We start from the raw sequence: 27,006 nt of genomic DNA on the forward strand, positions 1-27,006 counted from the left end.
TTTATTTAAAATCTGAATTTTTTAATATAATTATTTTTAATAAAATTATATTACTAAATATAATTAGTTTGTTGATGTCATTAGATTTAATTTAAAATGATAAGATTTTTTGTTTAACAATTTATTTATAGAAAAATATTATATTGCATTATCAATGAAATACTTAAACAATTACACTTGGTTAAGGAAAAACTTAAGATGAAGATATGTTAAGACAATTGTTTCTGTTATGATCATGTTGTCGGCAAATTTCACATTTTTTTCTACTTTATCGTTCATTTCCTTCTTCGTCCATCTTACTAGGAATGCGAGTTGAAACGGGATGACCCTTTGCAGTCCTTTTTTTCTCCTTGGATCAGGACCCCACTGATGTTGTTCATATTATTGTCACATTGATTCGTGTGGCAGTAAACCAAAAGAGTTCTCGTAAACGTGCAAAATGTGTTGTAAAGTAAATAACATCAACACATAGTTCATGGGATCAAGATTGATAGATTTAAAGGCAGCTGTGACGTGAGAACAAAGTAAGTGTTTAGCCTGATATTTATCACAATCACACCTTTGGGATTATAACATTACTCTAAACCTTCCAGGTGGTCTGGGTGTTTGAAGTGGGGATTGAGTCTCTATTATAATAAAAGTGTGATTATGTCTGTCGAATTCATTTACAATGTGTGTATTAGATTATTGTTGATCGTTATTCATTGCATTAGAGACGACTTCAGAATACTATGAGCCGGAGTTGATCATTGTCTGAAAGTTATGCGGTCTCGAAATACGTCTCCTCAACCAACCAACGATGACACCGACAAATGTCTTGTGTTTTTTAACATGGAATTAACATACTCAAACAAATTGGTAGTCATATGTCCTCAAGGTTTTCCCTCATCGAAGCATTGTACCCAATTTTGTTTGGGTAATTGATTAAGCCATTCAGCTGCACTTGACTTATTCGCACTGATATTCCCAAGATGTAACTAAAAAGATATCAACAACACATAAATTTAACTACAAAATTACATACAATGTAACTAAAAAGTTGTACTCTAATTTTATCCAATTTTTGTATTTTTCTTTATCTGTATATTTTTCTTTAAAAAAATTATAAAATTTAATTTAATAAATAAGTAATTTTAAAACCAATTAAAAAAATTATATAATATAATATTTATATTTTATAATATTTTAAATTAAAAAAAGCAAAAGAGAGAGAGAGAGAGAGAATGTATTCACGTTCATTTCAGTTTGCAGTTCACTTGCAAAGTGATGTGAATCAAAACACAAAGTCCAAAGTAGTGTAGATTGGGAATTAAATTACAAAGTGGTGTATATTGGAAAAAAACAGGAGAGAGATAGTGTATTCAAGGAAAAAAACCTGATTCTCGTTGTTACCACTATCATCATTACTATCATCAACACCACAGCCACTAGCACCACTACCATTATCGTCATTGGCATCATCATCACTAGTAGCTTTGCTACCACCACCACTATCCATATCACCACCACCTTCATCACTATCACCACAACCATCATCAATATCATTGCAACCACACCACCACCACTTGGTGCCATCATTGTTGCCACTGACATCACCATCCCCATCAGTATTATTACCACCACTACCAACTATATTACCTTCATCACCGCCACCACAACCATCACCACCACACTGTCCCTACTTGTTGTCACCACCAACATCGCTACCACCATCATTATCACCAATACCATTGACATCACTACCATCGTCGTCGCCACCACCAACATCACTAACTTTGCCACCATTGACTGCCTCCACCAACACCACTACCACCACTACATTGTTATTGTAACCACCATTCGCATTGCCACTTCAGTCGTCATTGTCATTGCAATCACTATTAATATTTATATTGTTGTCGTTGCTGTCGACATCATCACTATCACCATTGTCATCACCACCAGACAAAAATACTCTTAAGTTAATTATAATATGATATGAAACTTTCAAAATTAATTTATTTAAAAGTAATTATATTTTTATATTGGCTTAAGATTTTTTTGAAACTAAAATTAAGTACGGATTGTTATTTTTAAGAATTTTGAAACTCAAAATTAAAAATCACCCCAACACAGGCCCTAAGTTTATGCGAGAGGATCTGAAAACTCATTAAAGTAAGATAAGTCTAAGATTCAATGAATATTTATAAAGATACTTATATATTATCTACCAATAAGATTTTCACATCAACAATAGAATTAAACTCACATTCTTATAAGATATAAATACATTCCTTACCATCTTAATTGGTTATCATGTTATTACTATAATTGCTTGGGTTGTCAACACAAAAATTAAATAAAATAATAGTATCTAATATATTGAATTATATATCTATACTATATATAAAGGGAATAGAGAATTTTGGTGTACACATTTTTGTGACTATTTTACCCTTATAAATATATCGGTATACTATCATTTTTATTTCAATATTTTATCTCTACAACTATCTTCACAAACCACTAAGTATAATATATTTTTTCTGAATGATCACCCACTATAATACAAGTATATAACCTCCAATATCTCTCTATTTATCGTATTTTTATTTTTAAAAATATGGAGAAACAATGAGACAAGAAGTTCCTCATTTACCCAAGCCATCATAAAATTGTGTTGAACTAAATTTCATCTAAAAATCAAACGAAGTTTTTCAGTTATTAGTATTACTAAATAACATTGTTAAATCAGACATCACATGGCAAATTTGTTGGAATTTTTCTTTTATATACAATACTACTATAAATTTTCTACTTAAAACTGCTAACTTCATTGCATTTACAATCACATTCTCATGAAACCCCTTCACACGGTACGCAACATTTAATTGCTCAACGAAAATAATGTCCAAACTTGAACGAGAAACCTTCAATTTTTTGGCTCTATACCACTTATTTTAAGCCAGTTAAATTAGTCTAGGCCTGTTGTCAACTAAGACAAATTTCGGAAGTTTTATCTTACAAAAATGAAATGAATGTCTTTAAATTAAAAAGGTACACTTCGTCTAGTCGGAATACAATAATAAGACCAAAAACAAATAAAAATCAATTGTAAGATTATAAATATCTCAACGACATTGACAAATTGTCAACATCAAGCACTCAACCAGTGGGAGTGGGACTACCATTCCAACAAGCAAATATACAAAATATTTAGAAGAGACTCAACCGCATGCTAAAACTAAAAAAACATAATTAGACAGTAAAAAATAAGAAGAAAATATCCACCACAAGAATGAATATCTTGCTAACATGATGGAGGGTAAAAAAAAAGGTCATGTTTCAACCACGACCACCACCATCCTAAGGTTAGCGGAAAAAACCTGACAACACGCATTTGACTGTGAAATTTGACTTCCCGCCATGTGCATGTATTAGAAAACGACATTACACTCGTATGCAAGCAAGTAGTATCCGATAGGTGAAAAGAAACCACAGTAGAAATATTTACCATTCAATAATACAATGCCAAAAGAAGTATAAAAAATTAATACCACAACTTATAATGAACTCCCAAGTTACAACATAATTTAATACAATCCTATTTATTAATTTCATAGACAATACTCATAAAGACCATTATTAACAAGAATCTAATAAAATATGCATAATGAAATGTAGCAACGAAAATAACAGACAATAAATAAAATTATACCACAACTTATTGACCTAATTGCCTAAATTTAACTCAATTAATACCAAGAATACTAAATAATTCCTATAGTACAGCTAAGTTAGGCCAACAAGAGAAACAAAAGCAGGAAAACCAACATTAGAAAAATAAAATAAAATAAAATTATTGAAACTAATTCAACTTGATGATTATCAACAATTATTCATTCTTTCTTTTTTTCCAAAAGTAAATCTTGGGGTCAACTTGATTGGCATTTGGCAGTTATTCTCCTGATCAGAGGTGCAGGCAGAAATATTCAAGAGGCAAGCCTGGTTAAGTATGAATGTTTATCATGAATTCATGATTGTGGTGGAAGATTTGTTCTTGGGAGTATGGAATTGGCTAGCTCTTCATTCACCTTCACAGGAAGAGGTGGCATTTGCTTCATCACCTCTGGCGAGTCATTCAACCTGCCAAGAAAAATAAAAATGAAAAAAAAAATAGTAAGCCTTTTTACATCAAATCAAATTGGATTAAAATACAAATATAATTCAGAGATTTATATATAATTCTTTATTTCCTTTTGTTAGAACGCCAACTTAGGATTCCAACTCCTTTATACTCGAATAGGAAAGGACAAGCTAGCATTCATACACCGCAATATATAAAGAGAAAGAAATAAATCACATTAATATATCATGTCCTTACAATTAGAGATAGAAAAGAACAAAAAAAAGTACAACTCACTCGTTCATAATTTTAAGGATGTTATCTCTAGTTTGGCAGAAAAGATTGATGTTCTCCTGTACCTGGAAACAAAAATAAAGAGAAGAAAAACAAATAACAGGTCAGCACAAAAAACGGCCTAAGAATGGAAATGATACCGATAAACTAGAACACCGCTTATGGACCCAAAAAAGAAACAAAAAAACTAGAGCACCGCTTTCAGAACATCAAGCAGAGACATTATGAAGTATGAACTATCTCCCAAGATTTGCAATGCCAGGTAGGTAATTAAATTAGCACAAGCTATGAAACATCAAAAGCATAAAGGGAAGTTTTCAGTAAGTATATACAAACATAAACATACTCAGGGTACAATTACCTGCTTTTATGTAAGCGGTCCTAAAATGAGATAGAAATGTTATTCTCATTCTGCCAATATAAGGTAATGACACTTCATTCTCCGTATTGGTATTTTTACTAAATTCTGTGCTCTTGATTTCAGAATTAAGGCATGTTTATAAACATTGCTTCGGTTATCGATTTGTGTGGACATGAACACTTTTTTTTCGGTTATTGATTTGAACAAAATATACATTAATAATGATTATTATAAATTAGAAAAATAACTCAAGCATATACTTGGTCACATCTACTTTCCCTTTGTTTTGTTGCTTTCAGGTAAGTTATAATTGAAGAAACCCCATTCTCAAATATGGCCTCCAAAGCATCTAACAACATCCTACATCTGAGAATTATCAGCAAAGACAAGAAAACATAAAAACAAAATTGAAAGACAATGAGATAATTTCTCAACTCAAATATTACCTAACTTAGTCATGTCAATAATAAGCATGTATATTGTTAACCAAACTGAAACAAAATGAATATAAAAGAAGAACGTGGAGAGAAAATAGGACAAAAGAGAACAAGGAAAAAATAAATTGCCTAACACTGAGCCACATAGTTGATACAAATACTTATATAAGAAGTCTAATTCATAAGTTCAATCTATGGTCAAGCGGTCTTGTCTCCACACAATAGGTAAAAATTAAAATTAGTTAAAATTGTTGTCAATTCACCTGGAAAGCAGAAAGATTTGTGGAGATTTGATTCAAGGCCTGTGCATTTTGCTCTAATAGGTCACCGGTGGGACCTCCAATTGCTGCAAGAAAAAAAAAATCAAACACAGAAGCTTGAACATTTAAAAAAGAAATGCATGTACACAAGATGTTTCAAAGGTGAAAGAAGTGCCTAAGAGACATTGAGACATAGAAGCCTGCATTGTCATGTTTGCAAACAACAGCATCCAAAGCTATGAAAAAATGCAAAAGGTATGGAACTAAGTTACTGAACCTGTATAAGAGATGCCATCATCATTGTCCATTGCAATCATTGGTGGAGCATATGGGGAGACATTGGACCGAGCAACAAAGTTAGATGACTTTACTGCGGGATCAGAAACCCTTTCCTGGAAACAAAAAAAAAAAAGAGACTTGCTAAGCATCCAAAGTCTCACTGAACATGATTAGAAACATAAAGAAAGAACCTAGAGTTTGCAGTACTTCACAAATGCACTAATACTCCATTAGCTTTCTTCCTTTTTGTTACTTTTCTTTTGTTTCACTTTCCTATATTTCTCACAGCCAAGATGCTAAACCATCCCCTATTTAACAAGTCAAAAGAAACAAGGAAACAAAACGCCATGCTAGCTTCTTCCTGGTTAGAAAATTTAACAATTACAATACTGTCTATTCCAAAACTAAAACAGCAAAAAGACCATCATGCAATTTTCTGAGAAATCCTTACATGTGTAAAAGGAACACACTGTAAGCAAAACTCAAATTCCATATGAAACATTCAAGCAACATTTGCTCCTTGGAAATGAAACTTTTAGAAGTCCAGCAACAGAAGAAGGTGCCAGGATAACCTAATGCTTAAATACTTTTGGACATTTAGAGTTGGAAAATAGGGGATAATATTTTCATAGAAGCTAACCATGTTTTGTGAAATATTGTGGAATATTGACATACAGCAAATCTTATTTTGTTCTATTTAGTATTTTGGCAAAAATGAGTTCTAGATAAGTTTATAAGCTTTACAAATTTCAAAAGCCTGATAATAGTCTTGCCACACAAATAAGAAAAGGTGACCATTGAATAACAAAAAGGATATCAAATCATAACATTCTGTCAGTAATATTTTGCAGTAAGTGGTGTAAAAATAATATAGCCAGGAGCTAACCCAGTAATAACTAATAATATGTAATGATGTGTATACATTTGCATATGAATTCTAAAAGCAGACGTCATCATTTGCTTATAGAAAAATAATACAAGTAGAAAGTGAGACGAAAAAAAAAAGACCAGACGGTCTCAGGAGAAGAGATGATTTGTTTGATGTATTATGAACTAAGGAAAGAGATTCTCCACAGTCATATAAGCAATCTAAAGAAGCACATGTCCAGAGGTCAGCTCACGATCCACAAAACAAAGGAACACCAATCTGTAGATTATCAAGTAGGATTTATGTATAGAAGTAGGTTATTAAAGATAATTTTCTCTCGCTTGAATATGTATGTGTTGAAACTTAAAATTAGGAGTCCCTGGGTCCCAGCATGAGCAAGCAAGAGAAATGGAGTTTTCAACATATACACCCACATAGTTAGGTTTTTAGACACAACTAACATTCATAGATTAGAGAAAGACATTTGAAAAAGCATAATTGAAGGCATGCATATTAGAGTGGAACACAAAACAATCACAAAATTAATATGATGTTTATAAAAATATCCAATTAATGGAAGCAGTACCTTTTTATCTTTACTTTTCCGAGTTAAATTATGATCATCCTTCCTTCTCTTGCTATTTTCTTTCTTCTGCAAGAAAATGGAAAAAAAAAAATGCCATTAAAATAACATATCTCAGAATATAAGTATAAAAGCAATCCCAAAAATAACAGTAAGCTTCTTTATTTCTCTTTGCATAATTAAGGGTGGTGGGGAGTGATTAGTCTCTTTAAGAACTTATAAAAAAATGTCATTATAATAAGAGATCTCAGAAACTAAGTATAAAGCAATCCCAAAAATAACAGTAAGCTTCTTTTTTTGTTTTTGTATTATTAAGGGTGGTGGGGAGTGATTAGTCTCTTTAAGAACTTATCAAAAAAAGTGTGTTACACCATTCTAATGGAGGAACCAATCACCATTTACCCTTTTCATTCACAAAGGCAAAAAGATGATTAACCTTGAAGAATTTTATCAAGTATCTTATGTAATTCAATAAACCTTATTAAGAATCTTTTATCTAAGCTGAAGAACAGGTCATGAAAAATCCACAAGGGGGGGGGGGGGACAAGAGGCCAAAACCTGATGAAATTTATAAATACATAGTTCCAATATTTGGAAGATATCTACCATGCAACAACATATCTAAGATAAGATTCTCACGTGTCCAGCAAACAAGAAATTTGCATGACCATGATGTACCCACATTAACCCTTGAACACTTTTATGACAATCTTCTAAAAAAAGAATCATGATAAGTTAGAACCTGCAACCTTGTAGATACTAGATACATGATCTGATCCAAATTGTTCAATAGTCAACGGGTCATACACTTAAACCTCATGTAACAGTAACCTTATCAACTTGCGGGAAATAGGTTTTCAGAATGACATAAGCAACTTAAGACAGCAACCAACAAGTACATAACTTACATTCATCCACCTGACTCGCAGTGCTACATCACGAACCGTTTTTTGCTGTAGCTGTAGGGCTATCTTTGCATAGCGTACTATGTTGGATTCTGAGGCATACCTAAAAGGGAAATTTTGGAATTCATTAATTTAATTACTACCCATATAGGAATTCATAAATACAGATTGCTAATCAAAGACAAGCATCAAACAGTAAGACAACAAAAACGAATTTACCGTGCAATCTAAATACAGAAAGCAAATCAAGCTTGATATTTAAGAAATTAATTAAATATGACTACTGAAAGATTTTGATAATGATATTAATCTAAAAAGTTTGGTTGCTGATGTTGTATTGATTTCAAACTGCCATTGCAACCAGAACAAGATGAGGTTCAACCAATAAAAGATATCTGAACTCATACATATAATTCAGTTTTCGATTGTCCTAGTTGCTAGTAAGTCTTTGTGCAAACAGAAGTAAGCAGGCATTTACAAGATGATGACCAAAAAAGACAATAACAACACGTTTTGAATAAAGCTCCGAACACCGAAATCCCAAACAGATATTGGAATTTTGGATACTCTACGACTCATACTGAAAGCTTAGCTTGAAAGGGTCATCTATATGTCAAATTGGAATTGATTTTACTGAATTCATGAGACCACTAGTATTTTGACTCATTGCAAACAACAAGCTTGAGCTTTTCACTTCACATTCCACTCATTAGCTAGCCGGCTCAATTTACATTTTTTTTATTATAATTATTGATAACAATAGTAGTAATAATTATAATAACAATAATCGTTTTAATTTAGTATGTAACTTTTTTATTTCACTTAATATTAAAAAAGTAAAGGCTTATTAATTGAAGTTACGAAGTGGAGCATAATCGAGGTTAAAATATTAAATCCAATTAACACCAAGGGTAGTAATAACTAATTAGCTCGGAAAACTCACTTCAAAAAAGAAAAATGAATTCGATTTGTTGTTGAACTTAAGCTAGCCTAGCAAGCATAACTCAGCTTAGAAATTCATCAAAAGCTCACTTCCAAACACATGACACCACATAAAACACAAAGATAAGATTTGGCAATTACATATGGACAACACCCAAAAAAAAAAAACACCAAATCTCCAGAGGAAGAAAAAAACACTCAAATCAAACACAAACAAAATTAAAAGCAAAAGTAAGAAACAAACTTGGAGAGTCCATCTTCGAGAATGGCTTGTTCTTCTGCGGTCCAATCGAGGGATATGCCAGGATTGTGCTTCATCGCGAGAGCCGCACCTGAAGTCTCTGGAGCAGAAGACGACACCACGTGCGTGTGCTCTTGATGGTTGCCAGATGGGTTCGCCATCATCCACGACGAAACGATAAACCCCCTTTTCTTCAAACTCCTCAAGTTTCAAGCTTTTCACCAAAGGGTTATCGGAATTGACGGTTACTTCCCGCCAATTACCGTGACACGCTCAACACCATGAACAAAATTGAAAAGGGGGAAAAAATAAACCCAAAATCAAAATCGAAGAGAGAGAGAGAGAGAGAGAGAGAGAGAGAGAGAGAGGTGAAAGCGATAGACGTAAGAGTGAAGGAAGGTAATGGAAGAGAGAGATAAGAGAGAGAGGGGTTTTGATTGAAGGTGGAATTGAAACTGCAGAGAAAGAAAAGGGTATTAATTTGTTTTTCTAAAAAAAAAAAAGTTGCCTTTTTAGGAATTAAGATTTTCTGCAACTCCTTACCCACTGGGCCACTATACATAGAATTTGTACGGGACGAACTTCTTATGCTAAGAAAGTGACCCTTTTGCCCTCCGATTTCCCTTTTTTTCCCTCTTTTGCGTGCTCTATCTTGTCAGCAATATCTTTCACTCTGTAAGATTTTTAAATTTATTTTGTATTAATAATAATATTTCAACAGCATAACGCTTTTGTTTGTCGAATAAATCTTCCCTTTAGTTCATCACATTGTAAGTGTTTATTTATTTTTAGTTTTAAATTTTACAAAATCCTTCCCTTAATTTTGTTTACTTAATAAAATTTTTAAAAAAATCATCAAAATGACATTTATTTCAGTTTTTAATTTATATCGATAAAAAATAAAATATTTGTTTAGCATTCTACAAAAACAGAAATTAAAATAAAATAAAAACTTATAAAAATGATAAATGTTGGGTAAATTTCCTATTTAGAGCCTAAATTCGAAAAAAATAGTAATAATTACTTCTACTTACTAACCTCAGATTAAATAAACACAAAATGCATTCAAATATGAACACAAACTTCGGGGGGGAGAAAAGATGAAACCAAAAGATAAAGGACCATTACTTCTCAATTCTCATTTAACAATTCAAATCCCTCAAATATTCTCGAGAATGAGTTTCTTCCATACTTATTGGCTTATTGGCAAATCAAAGGATACTACATTCACTCACTTCTATTATTCATTTATTCACTTCGGTAAACCATGATTCACCTTAGTTAGGGCATGGTGAATGAGGAGGATACGGAGTGGTGCTAGGATGAGTTTTTGGTGAAAATTAATTATGATGAAGGTAAAATAATAAAAAAATATTTATATTTTTTTTATAGTATCATTATAATTTTGTAGAGCATAATTGGGCGAAATTGGGCGAAACTTCTTCTAAATCTATCTTTCACTTTTAAAATTGGTTCCTCTTATTTTGAGATAGTATTGTTATTTTGCTGGGATGCTTTATTAAATATATCACGCACAATTTAATGTTTGGATTAATATGACGAGTGAAATATAGAGTAAAAGATTGTTTTTAAATTCTGATAAGACATACATTAATAATCCACTCTTTAACATACATTTTTATTCTTTAAAAAATACATATTTTTTATTATTGATTAAAATTTATTAAATAAACACAAATTAGTCATCTCATTTTTTATTTAGTGACATTAACACACGGAACTTTATTACTCAATTTGCAATTTTTATTACTTAGTTTAAAATATTGAAAAGATACTGCGGTGTTATTTTCTAACGAAATGAACTATTAAAATTAATCACTATCAACTAAAATGAAAGGTTCGTACAAATAAGCTTACGTAAATTGTGTTTCTTTTATTGGGACATAGTACGTTACACAGCAAAACTTTTTATTTGAATGTGATAATTAATAAATTTTTCAAAAATAAAGGCACTTTTGAGTTTATTTGGATTTTTTTTTTAAAAAAAGATGCAAAGTCGTTTTCTCCACAATTATTGAAAAAAATATATAATAAAGTTCTTTTTTCTATTGGTTTGGTACAAAGTGTTTTTCATAATTTAGAAAAAAAAACATATTTACAAAGTTAAGAAAAAGTATTTGTAGTGTCGACATAATAACATGTTTAATTAATAAAATTAAATGTCATATAGGACAAAAAATTAATATTTTTAAATGACAAAAAATAATAAATTAACAACTTGAATAATATTATGATAAAATAATAAATAGACGCACGTTGTCACCCGCACCGTCATTAGAAGTTTTTCTTTCTGGTAGGTTTTCTAATAATAGGGAATTCTAAAACACCACCAGATCGTTTTGTATTTTTTTTATTTGTCCATTTTAAAATATGTACATATATCAAGAATAGAATTGATTCCCTTAAAAAATACAATTGATATTTTTTAATCATATTACAATATATAAATATTTAATATGATATATATATATATATATATATATATATATATATATATATATATATATATATACACATTATTCATTCGTATAAGTGTGTAAACTATTTAATAAGTTGATGAAATAAGAACATAACTAGAAATATTATAGATGGAATTAATTTTACTTTTGGTTTTCTAGTCCGAATCAAGTGTAGCTTCGTCTCTAAAAAATTTAAATTAATTAAGTTATTATATTTTAAAATCATGTAAAAGTAAATTCTCTATTGAATTTCATTTTTTAAACTCTCAGATTCTTAATTCTTTAATATGCTACCAGTGTAAAGATTTTTTTACTATTAAAGTAACAATATATTAGAGAGTAATGTAGTATTATTTTTAAATTAGTTATTACAAAAGTGAATAAACTTTGCATACACAATAATATCTGATGGGATGACAATCTAAATTTTTGTAAATTAAATTTGAAAACCAAAACTATATACGACAATGTGTTCTCAATTCTTGTCAAAAAACCATTGTGTTCTCAATTAATGCACGCACATAATGTTAATGCTGGACTTGCAGGCGACAATCACTATTAGCAGTGGTGCTTACAGCTAGATACACCTATTCATCTGACAAAAAATCTCAACCATTTCCAAACAAAAAAGTACTGGTTGGCCCATAAAAAAAACGTGTAACCCAAAAAAATTCCAATTGGATGTACTTATAAACTTCATGGGGCCCAACTCGAGCTTTCTTTTTTCAATTTATTTTATTTTTCATAAATATATATTTTTTAAAAATATACATGATCTGAATTTTTCTCTTATTTTTCAATTTTAATAATTTTATTTGATTTTTATAAACAAAAAATAGTTCTTAAAAAAACATAATGCAATGGCAAGGGTTTTGCCCCCCCAATGAGATTTTCTGGTGCCCATTAATACATTTGATTACATGAAAAAATATTCTCACCTCTGAAAAGTTTAGATCAACTATTACCATGCCTGTTTTTATATATTATTTCATCCTCAAAATCTTATTTTGAATTTGGTAAACAAGGGATGAAAACATAAAAAACAATGAATAAATGAAAGGAAGAAGAGAGATGTGAAGATGAATGATTAATATATAATTATGACTAAATTGTCATTTTCATCCCTAAATGTATAGAGTGTTGATAAATTCATTCATGCAAGATGAAAATTTAAATTTTAGTTCCCAAAAGTGAAAAAGTGCGACATATTCATTCATCTGTTAGTCGTTTGTTATCGTTAATGAAAGAACCTACGTAACACATTTAGAGACAAATTTGACAGCACTTTACACATTCAGGGACGAAAATGACTATCTAGCCAAAATATAATTTAATCTTCATTTTTTTTCTTCTTTTAATCGTTGCAAACATAATATTATAATAAATACTTTAAAAAAAACAAGCATAAGTTAAAACAAACATAATAATAAGTATAATATTGATTAATAAGCATGATGTGTTTGCTGCTTTGAAATTTCTATCGTGACAACATTAGACGGTGACAAAATCAAGTTGAGTCTCATTTTTTGTAAGGATTAATTTAATGACTATGCATTTTTGTAAGGATTAACATATTTTGGATAAGGTATTGTCACATTAAAAATTTCATAACAATAGATAGATTATGTTTACTAATCAATATTATGCTTATTAATATGTTTGTTCTAACTTATGCTTGTTTTTTTTAAGTGTTCATTGTAATATGCTTGCAACAATTCAAAAAGGAGGAAAGATGAAGATTAAATTATATTTTGGATAAATAGTCATTTTTATTTCCGAATATATCACGTAAACTCTTTCATTAATGATAAAAATCAAGGAATGAATAAATTTGTCGCAATTTTATTTTTATTTTTATTTTCAGAGACTAAAATTTGAATTTCTATCTTTTAGGAACGAATTTATTAACGCTCTACCTATTCAGGACGAAAATGACTATTTATCCTATAATTAGTTAGTTACAACTTGACAACGAAAAAATAAACTTTTATTACGAACTAATTAACTTCATATTCACTTAATTAAGCGGACTTCTTTCTTCAACTCAAAGACAACATGTTAGTTTTGAGCAGTTTTTCTTTGGACTCTTGCATTGCCAACTTCAAGTTGTGACCACGCTTTAATATTACTCATTACTCATCATCGTCATACCACGGTGTTTAGAGCACATTCACAAGAAAAGGGAAACCATATATCCCATGCTCAAGCCAAACGATTAATTATGCGATGGAAATACTATTTACTGGACATATATAAAATTTAAAAGCCTCTTTAACTAAGCTTTGCTTTCGCTTGTTAAAATACAATTTAAGCTTGTTTTATAATTTCTAGATCCGCTAATAACGTGAAAAATCTCAACAATTTTGCCGACAGAAATCAGCTCCAACTATGCTTATTTTTGCTTATACGGGGTCTAATTCGCAAGTTAACGTGTTTTTTTTTTCCAGTGTCATGTTGCACACTCTTGAAGCCACTTAAGAGTGCTACTACTACTGCCTGTGATCCAAGTTTTTTCGTAATAAACAGTCAAAAGCTTTAACATTAAGTTGCGTTAAGGTAAGCATCGCAAAGTGTGTTTAAAGAATAAAAGATGGCACATGCCGTACCATATAGATTAATCAATAATCAGAGAATGACAGATAGGTTAGAAGCGGTTATGGAGTACATGCGCCTAGTGTCCATAATACTCACTATTAATTACATAGAAAAACTCATAATAGTTATATCGATTTGTTGGAAATATTGGATCAACAAAAGAAGCTTTTTCGTGGTTAGAGTAATAGATTATATTTAGACCCCAAATCGAAGTCGTGGTCACATGCAAAGCACGTTCCTTGCTACCCACGTCACAGCAGCAGCATTAAATGGCTTTAGAAGGATGTTGAAACTCCTTGGTGCATGTGAACGTACAGCTCCATGCCTTACTCTTCCGTCACACGGTGCCGTAATGCTTGGATTAGATTTCATTGTTCTATGATATTTTATATTCCACTATGATGTTGATGCTATCTATGGTCGGTTGTGCCAGGATCGAGGACACTGTGTGCTATAAAAGGGGCGAGAGGGAATACCTTCCAGGCAGTGAAACAAACAAAAACACCTAAATGGGGAGAGTTATGTGTGTGGGTTTTCCACTGGTAGCTCTCGTAGTGGTGAGCATGTGTTATGGATTGGCAGATGCAGAGGTGAAAACACCAAATTTGCGGTGGCATTATTATAAGGTGACGAATAGATGTCACGACGCAGAGGAGTATGTCCGGCACCAAGTGAACCTGTTTTGGAAGAATGACAGAAGCATTACAGCAAAGCTTCTCCGCTTGGTTTATGCTGACTGTTTTGTCACTGTATGTACTATACTTTCTAGTTAGGTGTTTTGTGACTTAGCTTTCAGCAAAATATATATAATTAATGTTTTGTGGGCTAGGGATGTGATGCATCAATTCTGCTTGACGAAGGAGCAAATCCAGAGAAAAAAGCAGCACAAAACCGGGGGCTTGGAGGATTTGCGGTCATTGACAAGATAAAAGCTGTTCTGGAATCACGATGCCCTGGAACTGTGTCTTGTGCTGATATACTCCACCTCGCCACCAGGGATGCTGTTAAACTGGTACACTTCTATTCTATCAACTCCTTATTCCACCAGCCCCTCCATATATACCAAACTCATTTCAGGATTCATATATGTGAACAGGCAGGTGGAGCAGGTTACCCAGTTTTAACAGGTAGAAAGGATGGCATGAAATCAGATGCTGCATCAGTAGACCTGCCATCACCATCCGTCTCGCTGCAGAAAGTCCTGGAATATTTCAAATCCAGGAACTTGAATGAACTAGACATGACCACACTTTTAGGTAAGCCAAACTTGCAATCCACTACAAATTATACTAACTAGTTGTAATACTGCTACGTTTACGAGTTTTTTTAAATATATAAAAATATGTTAAGATTTTTTTTTTATCAATTTATAGTTTATTATAAATAATTCACTGTAAATTGTGTTCTTGAGATATTCTATATATTTTTTATTAAAACTAAGCATGTTAAAAATATTCGTTCAAATCTCTTTTACTAGTATAGATAAATAAATAGTGTTTCTAGTTGCCTTTAAGGCACCCATGTAAGCAAAATAATAATAATAATAATAATAATAATAACAATAACGTTTCTAAATTTTTTGGTTGAAATGAACGTGTGTTTGCTTCATATCAACACAGGAGCACACACAATGGGCAGAACACATTGTAGCTTTATTGTTGATCGGCTCTACAACTACAATGGTTCCGGAAAACCCGACCCAAGCATGAGTGTTACTTCACTAGAGTCGTTGAGAAAACTTTGCCCGCCAAGAAAGAAGGGACAAGCAGACCCTCTGGTACACCTAAACCCAGAATCAGGGTCAAGTTACAACTTCACAGAATCATACTACAGAAGGGTCCTATCCCACGAAGCTGTCCTTGGAGTTGATCAACAATTACTATATAGTGATGACACTAAACAGATCTCCGAGGAGTTCGCTGTTGGATTTGAAGATTTTCGGAAATCTTTTGCTACATCAATGTACAAGATGGGGAATTACAGGGTTTTAACAGGCAACCAAGGAGAGATACGCCGATATTGCCGATACACAAATAAGGGCAACCCAAATAAGTAGGAGGCGAAATCAGATGTTTTGAGTGGACTCCGATATCCCCAGTTTAAACAGATTTGTTTTGTGTTTTTAAGGTAAAGAATAATTACATGAATAATACCTTCTTTGTCCTTTGTAATTTCTGAGTTTCAGCAATTCAAGTCACTAAAAAATCTTCTTGTTGTAGTATGTATGTATAAAACATAAATCCTATCCTCTGTCAATTAAAACCACCACAAAAATTGACTACATGTTTCCATATCTTACAACAATCCCCTGTGACATATTCACCCTCTATTTCTACTTGTATGCGTGTGCTTATACCGAACTCCAAATCCTCTGGTTAGTAATAAATTTTTGTACGATTTTCTCCAGAAATGAGCTGAACCAAAAGTTCAAAGAATTGTTTGCATAACCTGCGCCAGGTATCCAAGACTGCAAATTGATCAAACCTGGGAGCAACCAGAGTGATGAAAAATCCCCTTGTCAATCTTTTCACTGGCTTCAAGAGACGCAAAGGAGAGAGAATATATCAATACAATATGAGAAATGGAAAAAAAAAAATCAAATACTAAAAGAGAAGCAATCTTTAAAATGATCTTCAGGAAATCAAATACATTCCTGACAGAACATACTACTAACTTAAAACAAGAAAAGCTAAACAAGAAAATTAAAAAAGAAGATATGTTACATGGAATCCCATTTGATCAATTCTATAATCAATTAGAATAATCTAAAATCAAATTTCTAGAGGAGATTCCAGTAATCAATTATATGAAATCATTCCTGATATATCATAACCATTGCTAATGAACTGAAGCCTGTGAATGGTCAAACAATATATCGTATGATGTTAATCAATTACAGAGTGAAATTTTACTTACAAACTAAAGCACACAAGTGTGTGAAAAAATAGATCAATTCCTTAAAAGGTATGGAATAAATAAATTAGGTCCTAGAATCCCTGAAAAAGGGATGTAGTTTTACACAAGCACAATTTTCTTCATCTGGTAGAAACTACATAAGCAACAACAGCACCCTCAGCATTTTTTAGAAACGACATACCAACATAGTCATACACTCATAACAAATATAGAATAGGGCATTGCTCCTATATTTGATTCTGCACATATTTCTTGCCTTCTAACAAATGCGCCAATCAACTTCTTTGTTTTTTCCTTATAGTTATACCAAAAGCTTTCATTGCTACCCAACAAAACATACTCTCTTTTTGGTCATTAATAATCCTTGCATCAAATATCCAAGAACTGGAAGGGAACTGAATTTTTTAAGTTCAACACACTACAGAAATGCCTGGTAAAGACCATCTAGGAATCTATATAGACACCACCAAAAGTCAAGCAAACTAATAAAATGCAAAGCAGAACAAACTGATATTACCTCATAAAAAAGAGTAATGAAGACAATGGACATAAAGCAGTTGGATGAACCTCTGAAGGCAAAACCACTTTAAGCTGCAAAGTCTCCCATCCTAAGTGGATAAGTAATGAGTAAGGTTTTAACACCAAACTTCAATTTGGAAATGCAAAGCCATATAAGTGATACTCAGTGCCATTCAGTGCTTGTCTCAAGTATAATGGTAATGAAGTTACCTTAGTCCCCTTTCTCTGCCACATAGTTCATTTTCTTGATTACCTATCAAGAGATGAGATTTCAATTTTAAAAACAAAATGTTAGAAATACAAAAGGAAAAAATACATTTTTAAGTATTCCTTGCATGAATATAGAAACATCAGAATAAAAACATTCTTTTAAATATTCTTGAAATTAAGTGAGAGTTGCCTACCACTTATATATATATATTATTTTGGTCATATCATTAATCAATGTAGAATCTCCAACACACACACTTCACATCAAGGATTGGACATTTCGAGTGTGAAGTTTGCAAAATTGAACATTTACATGTGGTCCAATAATAGGTGGCCCAGCCTGAATCCTGATAGACCCAACAACTGCTAAGATAGACTCTGATACCATCTTAGAATTTGAGCTTTAACCTAACTCAACCCCAAACTCATGAGGTGAGGGTTGCCCATTACTTAAATAACTATTTTGGTCATATCCTTAGTAAATGTGGGATCTCCAACAAATTAAAACAAGGATTAAGCCTTCACCAAACTAAAAAATGGCATAAAATTTGCAAAAGCAGTTAATGACTTCTTTTATAAGTAGCACACGCAAAGGAAAATAACTGGTTTAGGATTTACCTTGTTAAAATATTTCTTTCGGAGTTTGATTGCTGTTGTTATGCAGCTTTTCACATTCATCTTTAACATCTTGTCATTGAACATCTATGAAATGTAAATTTGATATATACAGTTAAAAAATGCACAATAATATCTCAATTTGGTATATATGAACTGAATGAACTATCTATCTGAGGAAGGGAAAACAAAGTTGAAACAGATCTCATTAAGAATGTAAAGAAATTGATTTTGGGGAAGGAAAAACTAAGTTCAAAACAGATCTCATGAAGAATGTAAAGGAATTGGTTTCAAGTAATGATTAGGTATAAGTTGGTGCAAGAAAAGAAAGTTAACAAATAGGCACAGGCTCCTTTCACCTTTCAATACAAAGTACATCAGACCTCATTAAATAATAACACCGATATGCAATTATAGCACAAGTTAGTTTGAAAACATTATGCAAGTTTCTTGAAAAAGAAGTTTATGTAATATCAACTTCACATTTTCAAATCAAAACATAATTCAAACAAAGAACCCAACATCAAACATTATAAAAAATATAAAACAATGTAGTATACTAATTATGACTTTCATAGCAGCAATTAAATGCTGGGTAAAAAAAAAGATCAATGCACCTGCCTTTATCATATCATCAAAAGAATGAGTTTCCCGAATGATCTTCTGGCGGTTTAAAACAAGAATTGCTGCAACACAAAATATGGCCAACTCATTATTTCCTTTCCTTTTTAAGGAAATACTGCTCGTTTGAACTTGATGACTTCTAGGCCAGATATTCCTTGCCAAGCCACAAAAGGTATGGGATGAGAGCGACTTCAATTTGCTGGCATATACAGAGTGATCAGCTCTTTCATGATTTGACTGTGGGCTGGCTTTTGTGTTGTCATTTTCATTATGATTTGACTGTGAACCATTCTTCACACTACCACCATCACTATCTGCAATTTCTTCTCTCATACCATTGCTTGAGTCTCTAGGAAGATGTAACTCCAATGCTTCCAGACAGTTCTCTTCTAAATCATAAGCCATGAATTCATCAAAGTCAGCTGCCCACATCATCTGCACTAGACAAGAATATTGTGATCATGAATTGAAGAACTAAAACAATGATGTATCAAAAGGGTGCACAAAAAAAAGGCACCATTTTAATTTTGACCATTCAAATATGATCTAATGATCCAAATTTATAGTTTGCATTTTTCACAATAATAAGAATTCTTAATCAATACTCTCCCTATATATTGGGGAGAGGGGGTAAAACTACACTGTTTTAAAAGCACAAATTATTACACTATCAATAATTATATAAAAATGTGTTTTTTATCAATCCAATAGTAGAATTTTGATTATAATCTTAATTGTTTTTGTCGAATTTTCTCAACAATTGAATAGCTATGTAATTAAAGAGTTCTTATTTTTGTATATTTTAAAAGTATATATAACATCAATTTTGATGTACATGAATAGAATATTAAATAATGTTAGCATAACATAAGAATTTATAAATATGAACTATATGACAAGAACTTTCAATCTGACAGTAGATTGAGAAAAAATTACTCAATATATATATATGAAAAATTAACTCATTATTGAATTCATATAAATGTTTTCCAAGACCCCCAATCAAACTAACAGTCACAAGGTATGTAAGCTGATTCTTCACCTTTCAATTAACTTATTCAACTCTGCCTCAAAAATCAACAGCAAAACTAGATTTGCTTGCTTTTGATGCAGTAGCAACCAAGCAGAAGCAGATACAAAAGAAAGTAGTTCTGAACAGGATTAACTATTGAAAAGATTAATGGGTTTCTGGGAGAGGAGGGAGGGAGGAATGAAGCACAAACCTCCCACATTGAAAGAGCCTCATTGAAAGACAACTCTCTTCGAAAGAGAACTAGCAACATACGAAATGCAAAATGAAGGCTTTCAGCTCCAATTTTTGACAGGTGGGCAAACATTTCTTTGTCTAACAGTTCAAGAATATGCCATAAGGCTCGCAACTGCTTCATCACTCTAGTTGGGCCTTCCATTTGAAAATTTTCTCTCTGGAAATATGTCAAAGAAAACAAGTCAGTCACCACAAACTAAGTTACATCATTGAAATTTAGCCAAATTTGAAAATACCATTCTCCTTAAAAGCATCTCAAAACACCAAAATGCATCTGCATTATCCTCAAAGATTACAACAAAGGGAGACAGCAAATCACTCATACCTAAAAACAAGTATTTCAGTGAAAAGACAAGTTTTGGCATCCAGAGTCAGTGTAATAGGACTATAAATAGAACACAATCATCAGCAAGAAGTCAAGAAATTCCCAGGAAAAAAATAACCTTGGCAATACCCTGTTGAAGGATCAACCCATGCATAGACAGCAAGAATATCTGACATCCTAGCTAAATTTCTCGTGTCCTCGTAGAATTCAAGATGACTATCAGTCCTCACAACATCAACAACTGAAAATTAATAATTCCATAAGCTAGAAAGAATATCAGGATAAAATATATGCTGTTATCAAAAAGAATAAATAAACTCTGTTAACTAGAAGGGAAGAGGGAGACACACTATACAACTTAGGTACCTATCCTATGCAAGGTCCAAAGCCATTCTGATACTCTCTCTTCACTGATAGGCCATCCTTGAGAAATTGGGGATCTTATCATTGCTGGCTGTGGTACATCTGATATTTTCAGTTGAGTTACCATCTGTGCTTCATAAACTTGATTCTCAGACAGAAGTTCTGGTTCTTCCTCATCAGGTGAAGCAATTCCAATTTCAGAGTCCATGGGATGTAAGGTAGCAAGAGGTTGTTGGCAATTCGATTCAATAACTAAATCTACATTGTTATTAATTCGAAAGCTACGCATACTGTCAACTTCAAATCTTGATTGGCCTGGAGCAGGAAGTTTATCCCCATGCTCTGTGCCTGAATTTTTATCTTTACCACTCTTCTCAAACAGATTAGTGACCGATAAAGGAGGAAAATCAAAACTACATTCAGTTACACAGTCTGATTCCTCTACTTCTCCCCCTAACTTTGGGGAACTGGAGTTTCGTTGACCAGAAGAATCGCATGCTGCATTATCAGTGCATACTCTCAAGCTAACTAGGTCAACCCCATTATTGGAGCTTTCCCAATGGCTTGAATTTTCTCCTTCTGTACAAATAATGTTCCTATCATAACATTTTCCTACTTCAACATTATTATCATTATAAGTTGATTCTTCTATTTTAGCTTGCGATTTCCGTCCATCTTTGGATGAAGTCCTCAGATCCATTAATTTGGATCCAACAACATATGCCAACGAACCAGTTCCGACACTTGAATGCATTGTTTGGCATTGTTTAATCAGGCCACTATAATGCTCTCTGCAAGGACAGTTTCTCATGGATGTCAATAAGTAATAATTACATGTTCAAGAACCTAGGAAAGGAGCTACCCTAGCTGAAACAAATCATATGGCCATTGAATGCCAAATGCATTTTACAATAACACTTCCAATCATTGACACAATTACACAGATAGTTGTCAGATGCCAAAGGAAGGCAGCCATGCATGCATTGACATGTGGTCACAATCATCCATGATAGAAATATTGAATTTAGCAAGTTCTAAGTTGTGACTTTCCTGGCTAAAGATCATAGATTCAACATTCATTATGTGCAAAGTAGATGCATATAAGACCCATAAAACAGGAGAGAAAAAATCAAAGAAAGTGGATGGACATGCACCTTCTAGCTGCTCTCAACCTTCTTCGATACTCAGCAGTGCTGCTCAACGAATAACAACCTAGTAAAAACTCCCAAACTTCAGGTCTTATTGATGGATCTACACCCTAACAAAAAACAGGTAAAAAAGTGTAACAAATCGGAAAGACCAACAGTTCATTTAATAGCTTAAATTTGAGAAAGAAAAATTGAAGCTCAGGTGTTTGATGCTTCTAGAGTATGGATTTATACATTCATATTGATGGAAAAGGAAATTAAACTTAAAAATTTAAGTTAAACATCTAGCAATCTACAATAAACATATTCAGAATGCAGCATGAAAGTAACCAGATTGCCATGCCCAAAATTTGTCCCTACTCTCTATTACTTTTGCACCATGGGAAATTAAGCTCTTATGCCAAACTGGTTATTTGCAAATCAATTTGCACCTTTGGAATGAAAATTCAAGAAAAACAAGTCAATGACAACAGCTGACAAAGAACACCTCAATCTAAAGCCTCAACAACCTTAGAGGCAGTAAAACTAACTTTATATTACACAAAGTTAGGCATGTTTGTTCAAATCCATTACTACCATGCCACAATCATTTTTGTCCAATAAAACAAGACAAGGTGCATCAAATTCATGAGCATGAAGCATACAAAGCTTGAAGAAGATGATTATGGTGATGAACAGATGATGACAAAGATAATGGTGCAGACAGAAAAAAAATCACAACATAAATGATAACATACCCCTAATACAATCAATTTTAGTGCCTTCCGGAAACCAAACACCTTTCCTTCACTATCGGACATGGCTTGCCATTTGTCTGGCTTAAGCATTCTGTTTACCTGCTCCATGAAGAATACTAAAATCATTAAACAAGTCATCTTATAACAAGATTTTGTATCTATAATCTATAATAAACAAACAACAAGATCTCCTTAGATGCCCAACAGTATAAATGAAAAAGTGAGGAATCTCCACTAATATATATAGTTTCTGTTGCAAAGGGGAAGTGTGAGAATTCCCAAATCACAATATGTATTCCACTATAAAACATCCAGGAAAGTGCAATAATCCTGAAGTTCTGGGGCTTCGTCAATTGATGAACTAGCATCAAATTACAGAAAATGCTTTTGACAGATTATCCACAGCCCATTTTACAGAAAGGATATCCTTCAGACTAATCCTATCAAATTGTTCGAGAAACAACAAGATGGTGCCTATCATCGGTCTTAGATTAAAACAAAGCGCGGAATAAGTAGTGCATGAGTATGATGATGTAGTAATGAACGATTAAAGTTGAGCACGAGCAAAGCAGTTAGTAAAACACAGTAGAGTTGTAGTCTTACAGTTAAAACAACCTTTACAGGCGACTGCGAAAGGCAGGGATCCCCAATGTCGCGCACGATGGAACTCACTTTCCGCAAATTTACTGCCCCAGCTTTTCCACAACTCCATTGCTTCGCTTCCTCGCCACAATACATCACAGTCACACACACTCCCCTCGCTCGCTCTACCTTCAACCACCACAATCACCAATCAACAATCACAGCAGTGTCAATAAACCCCTAAATTTCATGCCGAACGAGAACCTTCAATGATTCATTATTATTATTATTATTATTATTATTATTATTATTATTATTATCGTTCTAATTTTCAAATTCGATTAACAAAGGGTGAAAGTGTGTAAGTGAGGAGAAGAGAATATTCCTTCTTCCTCTTCTTTTGCAGAGACAGAAGGAGCAACAATCGACGGTCAGAAGAGAATGCGAAAAATGAAATTGAAAGCTAAGGAATCATGAACCATGAATCATACCGAAATGCAAATGATGGAAATGGAATCGAGAGGGTAATGAGAGGATGGGGAAAATGGATTGATTGTAACGGAAAGGGTTTGTGTTGTGAAAGTGGTGTGCACTGTGCAATGAGTGGAGGTTGGAAGTTGCGACTGAGTTCTGTTCGGTTCAGGTAAGAACCTCCTCCGTGCGTGCATCGTCGTTCGCTCAAATAACAATGAAAAAGTGAAAAGACCCTTTTCTTTTTATTTTTCGGATAAATAATCAAATTAGATAATAAGTTTTTTTTTACCATTTTAAAATTAAATTACAAAATTCATAAATTAATTTATCATTAAATTATCTCTCAAATTATTTTATCACACTCTTTTATATTCACACCTCCTGCCAAATGCTAAAAATCTTCAAACCATGTAATAACTAATAATTTAGTACTACCATGTTTGTTTAACAGTTTTGAAATAAAAATAATCATCTACCCACTACTCAGTCATAAATCGCCGCTTCAAAACCACCCAAAAAAACGCGTCCATGAATTAGAAAAAGTTGTATCATTTTGTTGTTAATATATCCTACTCAACATTTTGTTTTTTCTTTTTCAAAACTTTTAATCCTATATATTTTATATTATACTAATATAATCATTTGTGTCCTGTAATAAAATATATCATATATTATAATTAATTTGATCTTTTATTATTTAAAATATTTAATTTATTTTTTAAATAAGTCAAAATGATCATTTCAATGATTATTTTTTATTTTGAAATACGATTTTGAATTATTATTTTTTTACTAATTTGAGACATAAAAATTATTTCATAGATTTACTTACATAATTACATAAGAGAATATACTTAATTAGGATTTCAGAAATTAAAAAAAAAACTTTATTTCTCCCTCATCCAATTCTGTAAGCCAAATTCATTTTTCTATGAAGAGTTACTTACAATGCTTACGAGTGTAAGATCACGTGAGAGAATTTTTTTTGGAAAACAGTAACAGTAGTTTTTACCTATAAACAACAACAAATCTAAAAGTGCTATTTATCTGTATCACAAGTGTTATTACCAAAGTTCACTATCCGAGTAATATGATTCTCTCCTTCGTTAGTATTTGGATGATCTCAGATTTTGTTAGATTTCTTATAAGCCGTGAGAATATTTTTAGATTTGAATTTGACCTTTATAAAAGTTTATAAAAGTCTATCAGAAATATAAAAAATATGATTTTTTAAATAAAATCAAAGATTTTTAATAAAAATAATAAGACAATTTTAAACAAAAAGATATGGATAAAATTTACATACATACATTACATATGATATTAGAATCATTTAAGTTTCATTAAAAGAAAAAAAGTCTATATTAACTAAATATGTTTTTAAAAAACTTGAACCTGATATTTTTGTAAAAATGAGTTGGGTTAAGTCATACATTAAACGGGACGAGTTATATGCAACGGGCCTACTTCCACCCCTATTGAGGTGTTTATGCATGAGTTTGAGTGGAAAAAAAAAAGTATTTCTAGTGTTGTCAAATATATGTTCACGTATCAAATGAGGGAGGAATTAGCTTCCTATTAACTGCTTTTCAGTGATCCATTATGTGCTTTTATCGTGGGTCATGTACAACTTGTGTTTAACGAAAATATTCTCTGAGACGTTTATGTTGTCCTCAACAACCTTCTAGTTTGGTCCTAGTGATTTAAGATAGAAGTAAATATTAAAAAAGAAGATAACACTTTCTTTATTTGGTTAATGCATGAAACGTGGGGAAAAAAAAGTTAACCATGAACTAAAATAATGCTAGTTAGTTTTTTTTTAAAGGAATTGGTTGCAGAAAAATTATTCCACTGAAATATAATTATCTCTAATGGATAATAGCTGTGGTATAAAAAAAAGTTGCAGGAAAACAAATAGAGGAAATAATTCTGCCCCCTCACCTTACACCACATTCGTGATTTGTCTCTTTTTAATCTCATGCCTTTAAAATGGCATCATGCTATCATATTGCTCACCCTCGTCTATAAATTCGTAGGCAATGCCGGAGTTCGGAACTTAGTGTTCCATGGAAACTTCAATACCTATTTCTTGTTAGTTTTGGCGAACAAAGAGAATTCAACGAAGAAATGTCATTTTTGAGTTCAAGGGTGTTTTGCAAATTCCTATTAAGTAATCATTTTAAATAGAAAATAGAATATACATTAATAATGTAAAAAAAAATTTACTCAATCTCAAATTGTCATATGTGTATCTACCTTAATTTTTTATTAATTAACAATATAATTTTTTTGGTTAATAATCATTGCCATGTAGATCACCTTGCAAAATTTGGAGTTAAATAACTATTTGGTAGATAGGTTGTCACTTTTCAACGTATTGGAATTAGCCTCACAACAAATGCTATTTTTTTTAGGCAAATATTAATTATTAATTTTGCTTAATAATTGTTAATTTTTATTAATAAAAAAAATCAAATTCATGATTTTTTTAATTATCCAATCAATCTTATATTTTTAATAAATATTATAGATATTTATTTTTCTTAAAAATTATTAAGAATCAGATTCAACTTTTGGTTTAATTATTCATTTGTTATTTATATTTATAATTTTTTTTATGTTTTAGTCTCTAAATATAGAAATCACTCATTTTAATTTTGACGATATACTTTTTAATTAGTTTTAGTCCCTACACATACATTATTTAATTTATTTTAGTTTGTGTATTTTTAAATGCAGAAAATAAAATTAATTAAAAATATATGTATAGAGACTAAAATTAGTGATTTTTAAGTATAAATATTAAAATGTAAAGATTATGTAATGTATAAGAAGTAAATGAATAATTAAATCTTATTTTTATTTATATCTTTTAC

At 31.8% G+C, this 27,006-nt stretch overlaps 3 protein-coding genes across 8 annotated transcripts; 1 reads left to right on the top strand and 2 right to left on the bottom strand.

Annotated features, from left to right (window-relative positions):
- Positions 1-3,624: 3,624 nt before the first annotated feature.
- LOC100819879 (uncharacterized) lies at positions 3,625-9,822 on the bottom strand. Its single transcript, XM_003543526.5, has 7 exons — positions 9,279-9,822; positions 8,096-8,195; positions 7,191-7,256; positions 5,735-5,849; positions 5,461-5,543; positions 4,403-4,464; positions 3,625-4,125 (listed from the first exon to the last, which is right to left on the bottom strand). Exons 1-7 carry the CDS (start codon positions 9,437-9,439, stop codon positions 4,014-4,016), a joined length of 699 nt encoding a protein of 232 aa, XP_003543574.1. The 5' UTR covers positions 9,440-9,822; the 3' UTR covers positions 3,625-4,013.
- Positions 9,823-14,763: 4,941 nt separating this feature from the next.
- LOC100820410 (probable peroxidase 26) lies at positions 14,764-16,521 on the top strand. Of its 2 annotated transcripts, XM_003543527.5 has the most exons (4): positions 14,772-15,099; positions 15,180-15,362; positions 15,447-15,606; positions 15,970-16,521. In XM_003543527.5, exons 1-4 carry the CDS (start codon positions 14,860-14,862, stop codon positions 16,404-16,406), a joined length of 1,020 nt encoding a protein of 339 aa, XP_003543575.1. In that variant the 5' UTR covers positions 14,772-14,859; the 3' UTR covers positions 16,407-16,521. The 2 variants fall into 2 exon arrangements, with proteins under 2 accessions (XP_040864488.1, XP_003543575.1); XM_041008554.1 differs by having other exon boundaries at positions 14,764-15,099; positions 15,180-15,606.
- On the bottom strand, positions 16,489-24,359 carry LOC100811679 (small G protein signaling modulator 1). 5 transcript variants are annotated; one of them, XM_041008530.1, is made up of 13 exons: positions 24,148-24,359; positions 23,678-23,845; positions 23,075-23,173; positions 22,344-22,447; positions 21,193-21,980; positions 20,945-21,067; positions 20,738-20,826; positions 20,458-20,658; positions 19,228-19,669; positions 18,614-18,697; positions 17,996-18,038; positions 17,784-17,874; positions 16,489-16,884 (listed from the first exon to the last, which is right to left on the bottom strand). In XM_041008530.1, the coding sequence occupies exons 1-10, from the start codon at positions 24,322-24,324 to the stop codon at positions 18,687-18,689; spliced, it is 2,202 nt and encodes a 733-aa protein (XP_040864464.1). In that variant the 5' UTR covers positions 24,325-24,359; the 3' UTR covers positions 16,489-16,884; positions 17,784-17,874; positions 17,996-18,038; positions 18,614-18,686. The 5 variants fall into 5 exon arrangements, with proteins under 5 accessions (XP_040864464.1, XP_006595074.1, XP_006595073.1 ...); XM_006595011.4 differs by having other exon boundaries at positions 19,232-19,669; positions 23,690-23,845; positions 24,148-24,358; XM_006595010.4 differs by having other exon boundaries at positions 16,489-16,880; positions 19,232-19,669; positions 24,148-24,358.
- Between the last annotated feature and the right edge of the window lie 2,647 nt (positions 24,360-27,006).

This window comes from Glycine max, chromosome 13 (assembly GCF_000004515.6).
Source record: "Glycine max cultivar Williams 82 chromosome 13, Glycine_max_v4.0, whole genome shotgun sequence".
Classification (NCBI taxonomy): domain Eukaryota; kingdom Viridiplantae; phylum Streptophyta; class Magnoliopsida; order Fabales; family Fabaceae; genus Glycine; species Glycine max.

Bases quoted from the DNA above. Each gene is read 5' to 3' on its own strand.
- LOC100811679 (XM_006595010.4), bottom strand. From the start codon at position 24,324: ATGCACGCACGGAGGAGGTTCTTACCTGAACCGAACAGAACTCAGTCG. The intron at 23,174-23,677 runs GTAAGACTACAA...TTCATGGAGCAG, and splicing joins CTGTAAAGGTTGTTTTAACT to GTAAACAGAATGCTTAAGCC. The intron at 18,698-19,231 runs GCAGGTGCATTG...TACATTTCATAG, and splicing joins CTTTTGATGATATGATAAAG to ATGTTCAATGACAAGATGTT.
- LOC100819879 (XM_003543526.5), bottom strand. From the start codon at position 9,439: ATGATGGCGAACCCATCTGGCAACCATCAAGAGCACACGCACGTGGTG. The intron at 7,257-8,095 runs GTAAGTTATGTA...ATTTTCTTGCAG, and splicing joins TGCGAGTCAGGTGGATGAAT to AAGAAAGAAAATAGCAAGAG. The intron at 5,544-5,734 runs GTTCAGTAACTT...TTTTTCTTGCAG, and splicing joins TGATGGCATCTCTTATACAG to CAATTGGAGGTCCCACCGGT.
- LOC100820410 (XM_041008554.1), top strand. From the start codon at position 14,860: ATGGGGAGAGTTATGTGTGTGGGTTTTCCACTGGTAGCTCTCGTAGTG. The intron at 15,100-15,179 runs GTATGTACTATA...TTTGTGGGCTAG, and splicing joins ATGCTGACTGTTTTGTCACT to GGATGTGATGCATCAATTCT. The intron at 15,607-15,969 runs GTAAGCCAAACT...ATATCAACACAG, and splicing joins AGACATGACCACACTTTTAG to GAGCACACACAATGGGCAGA.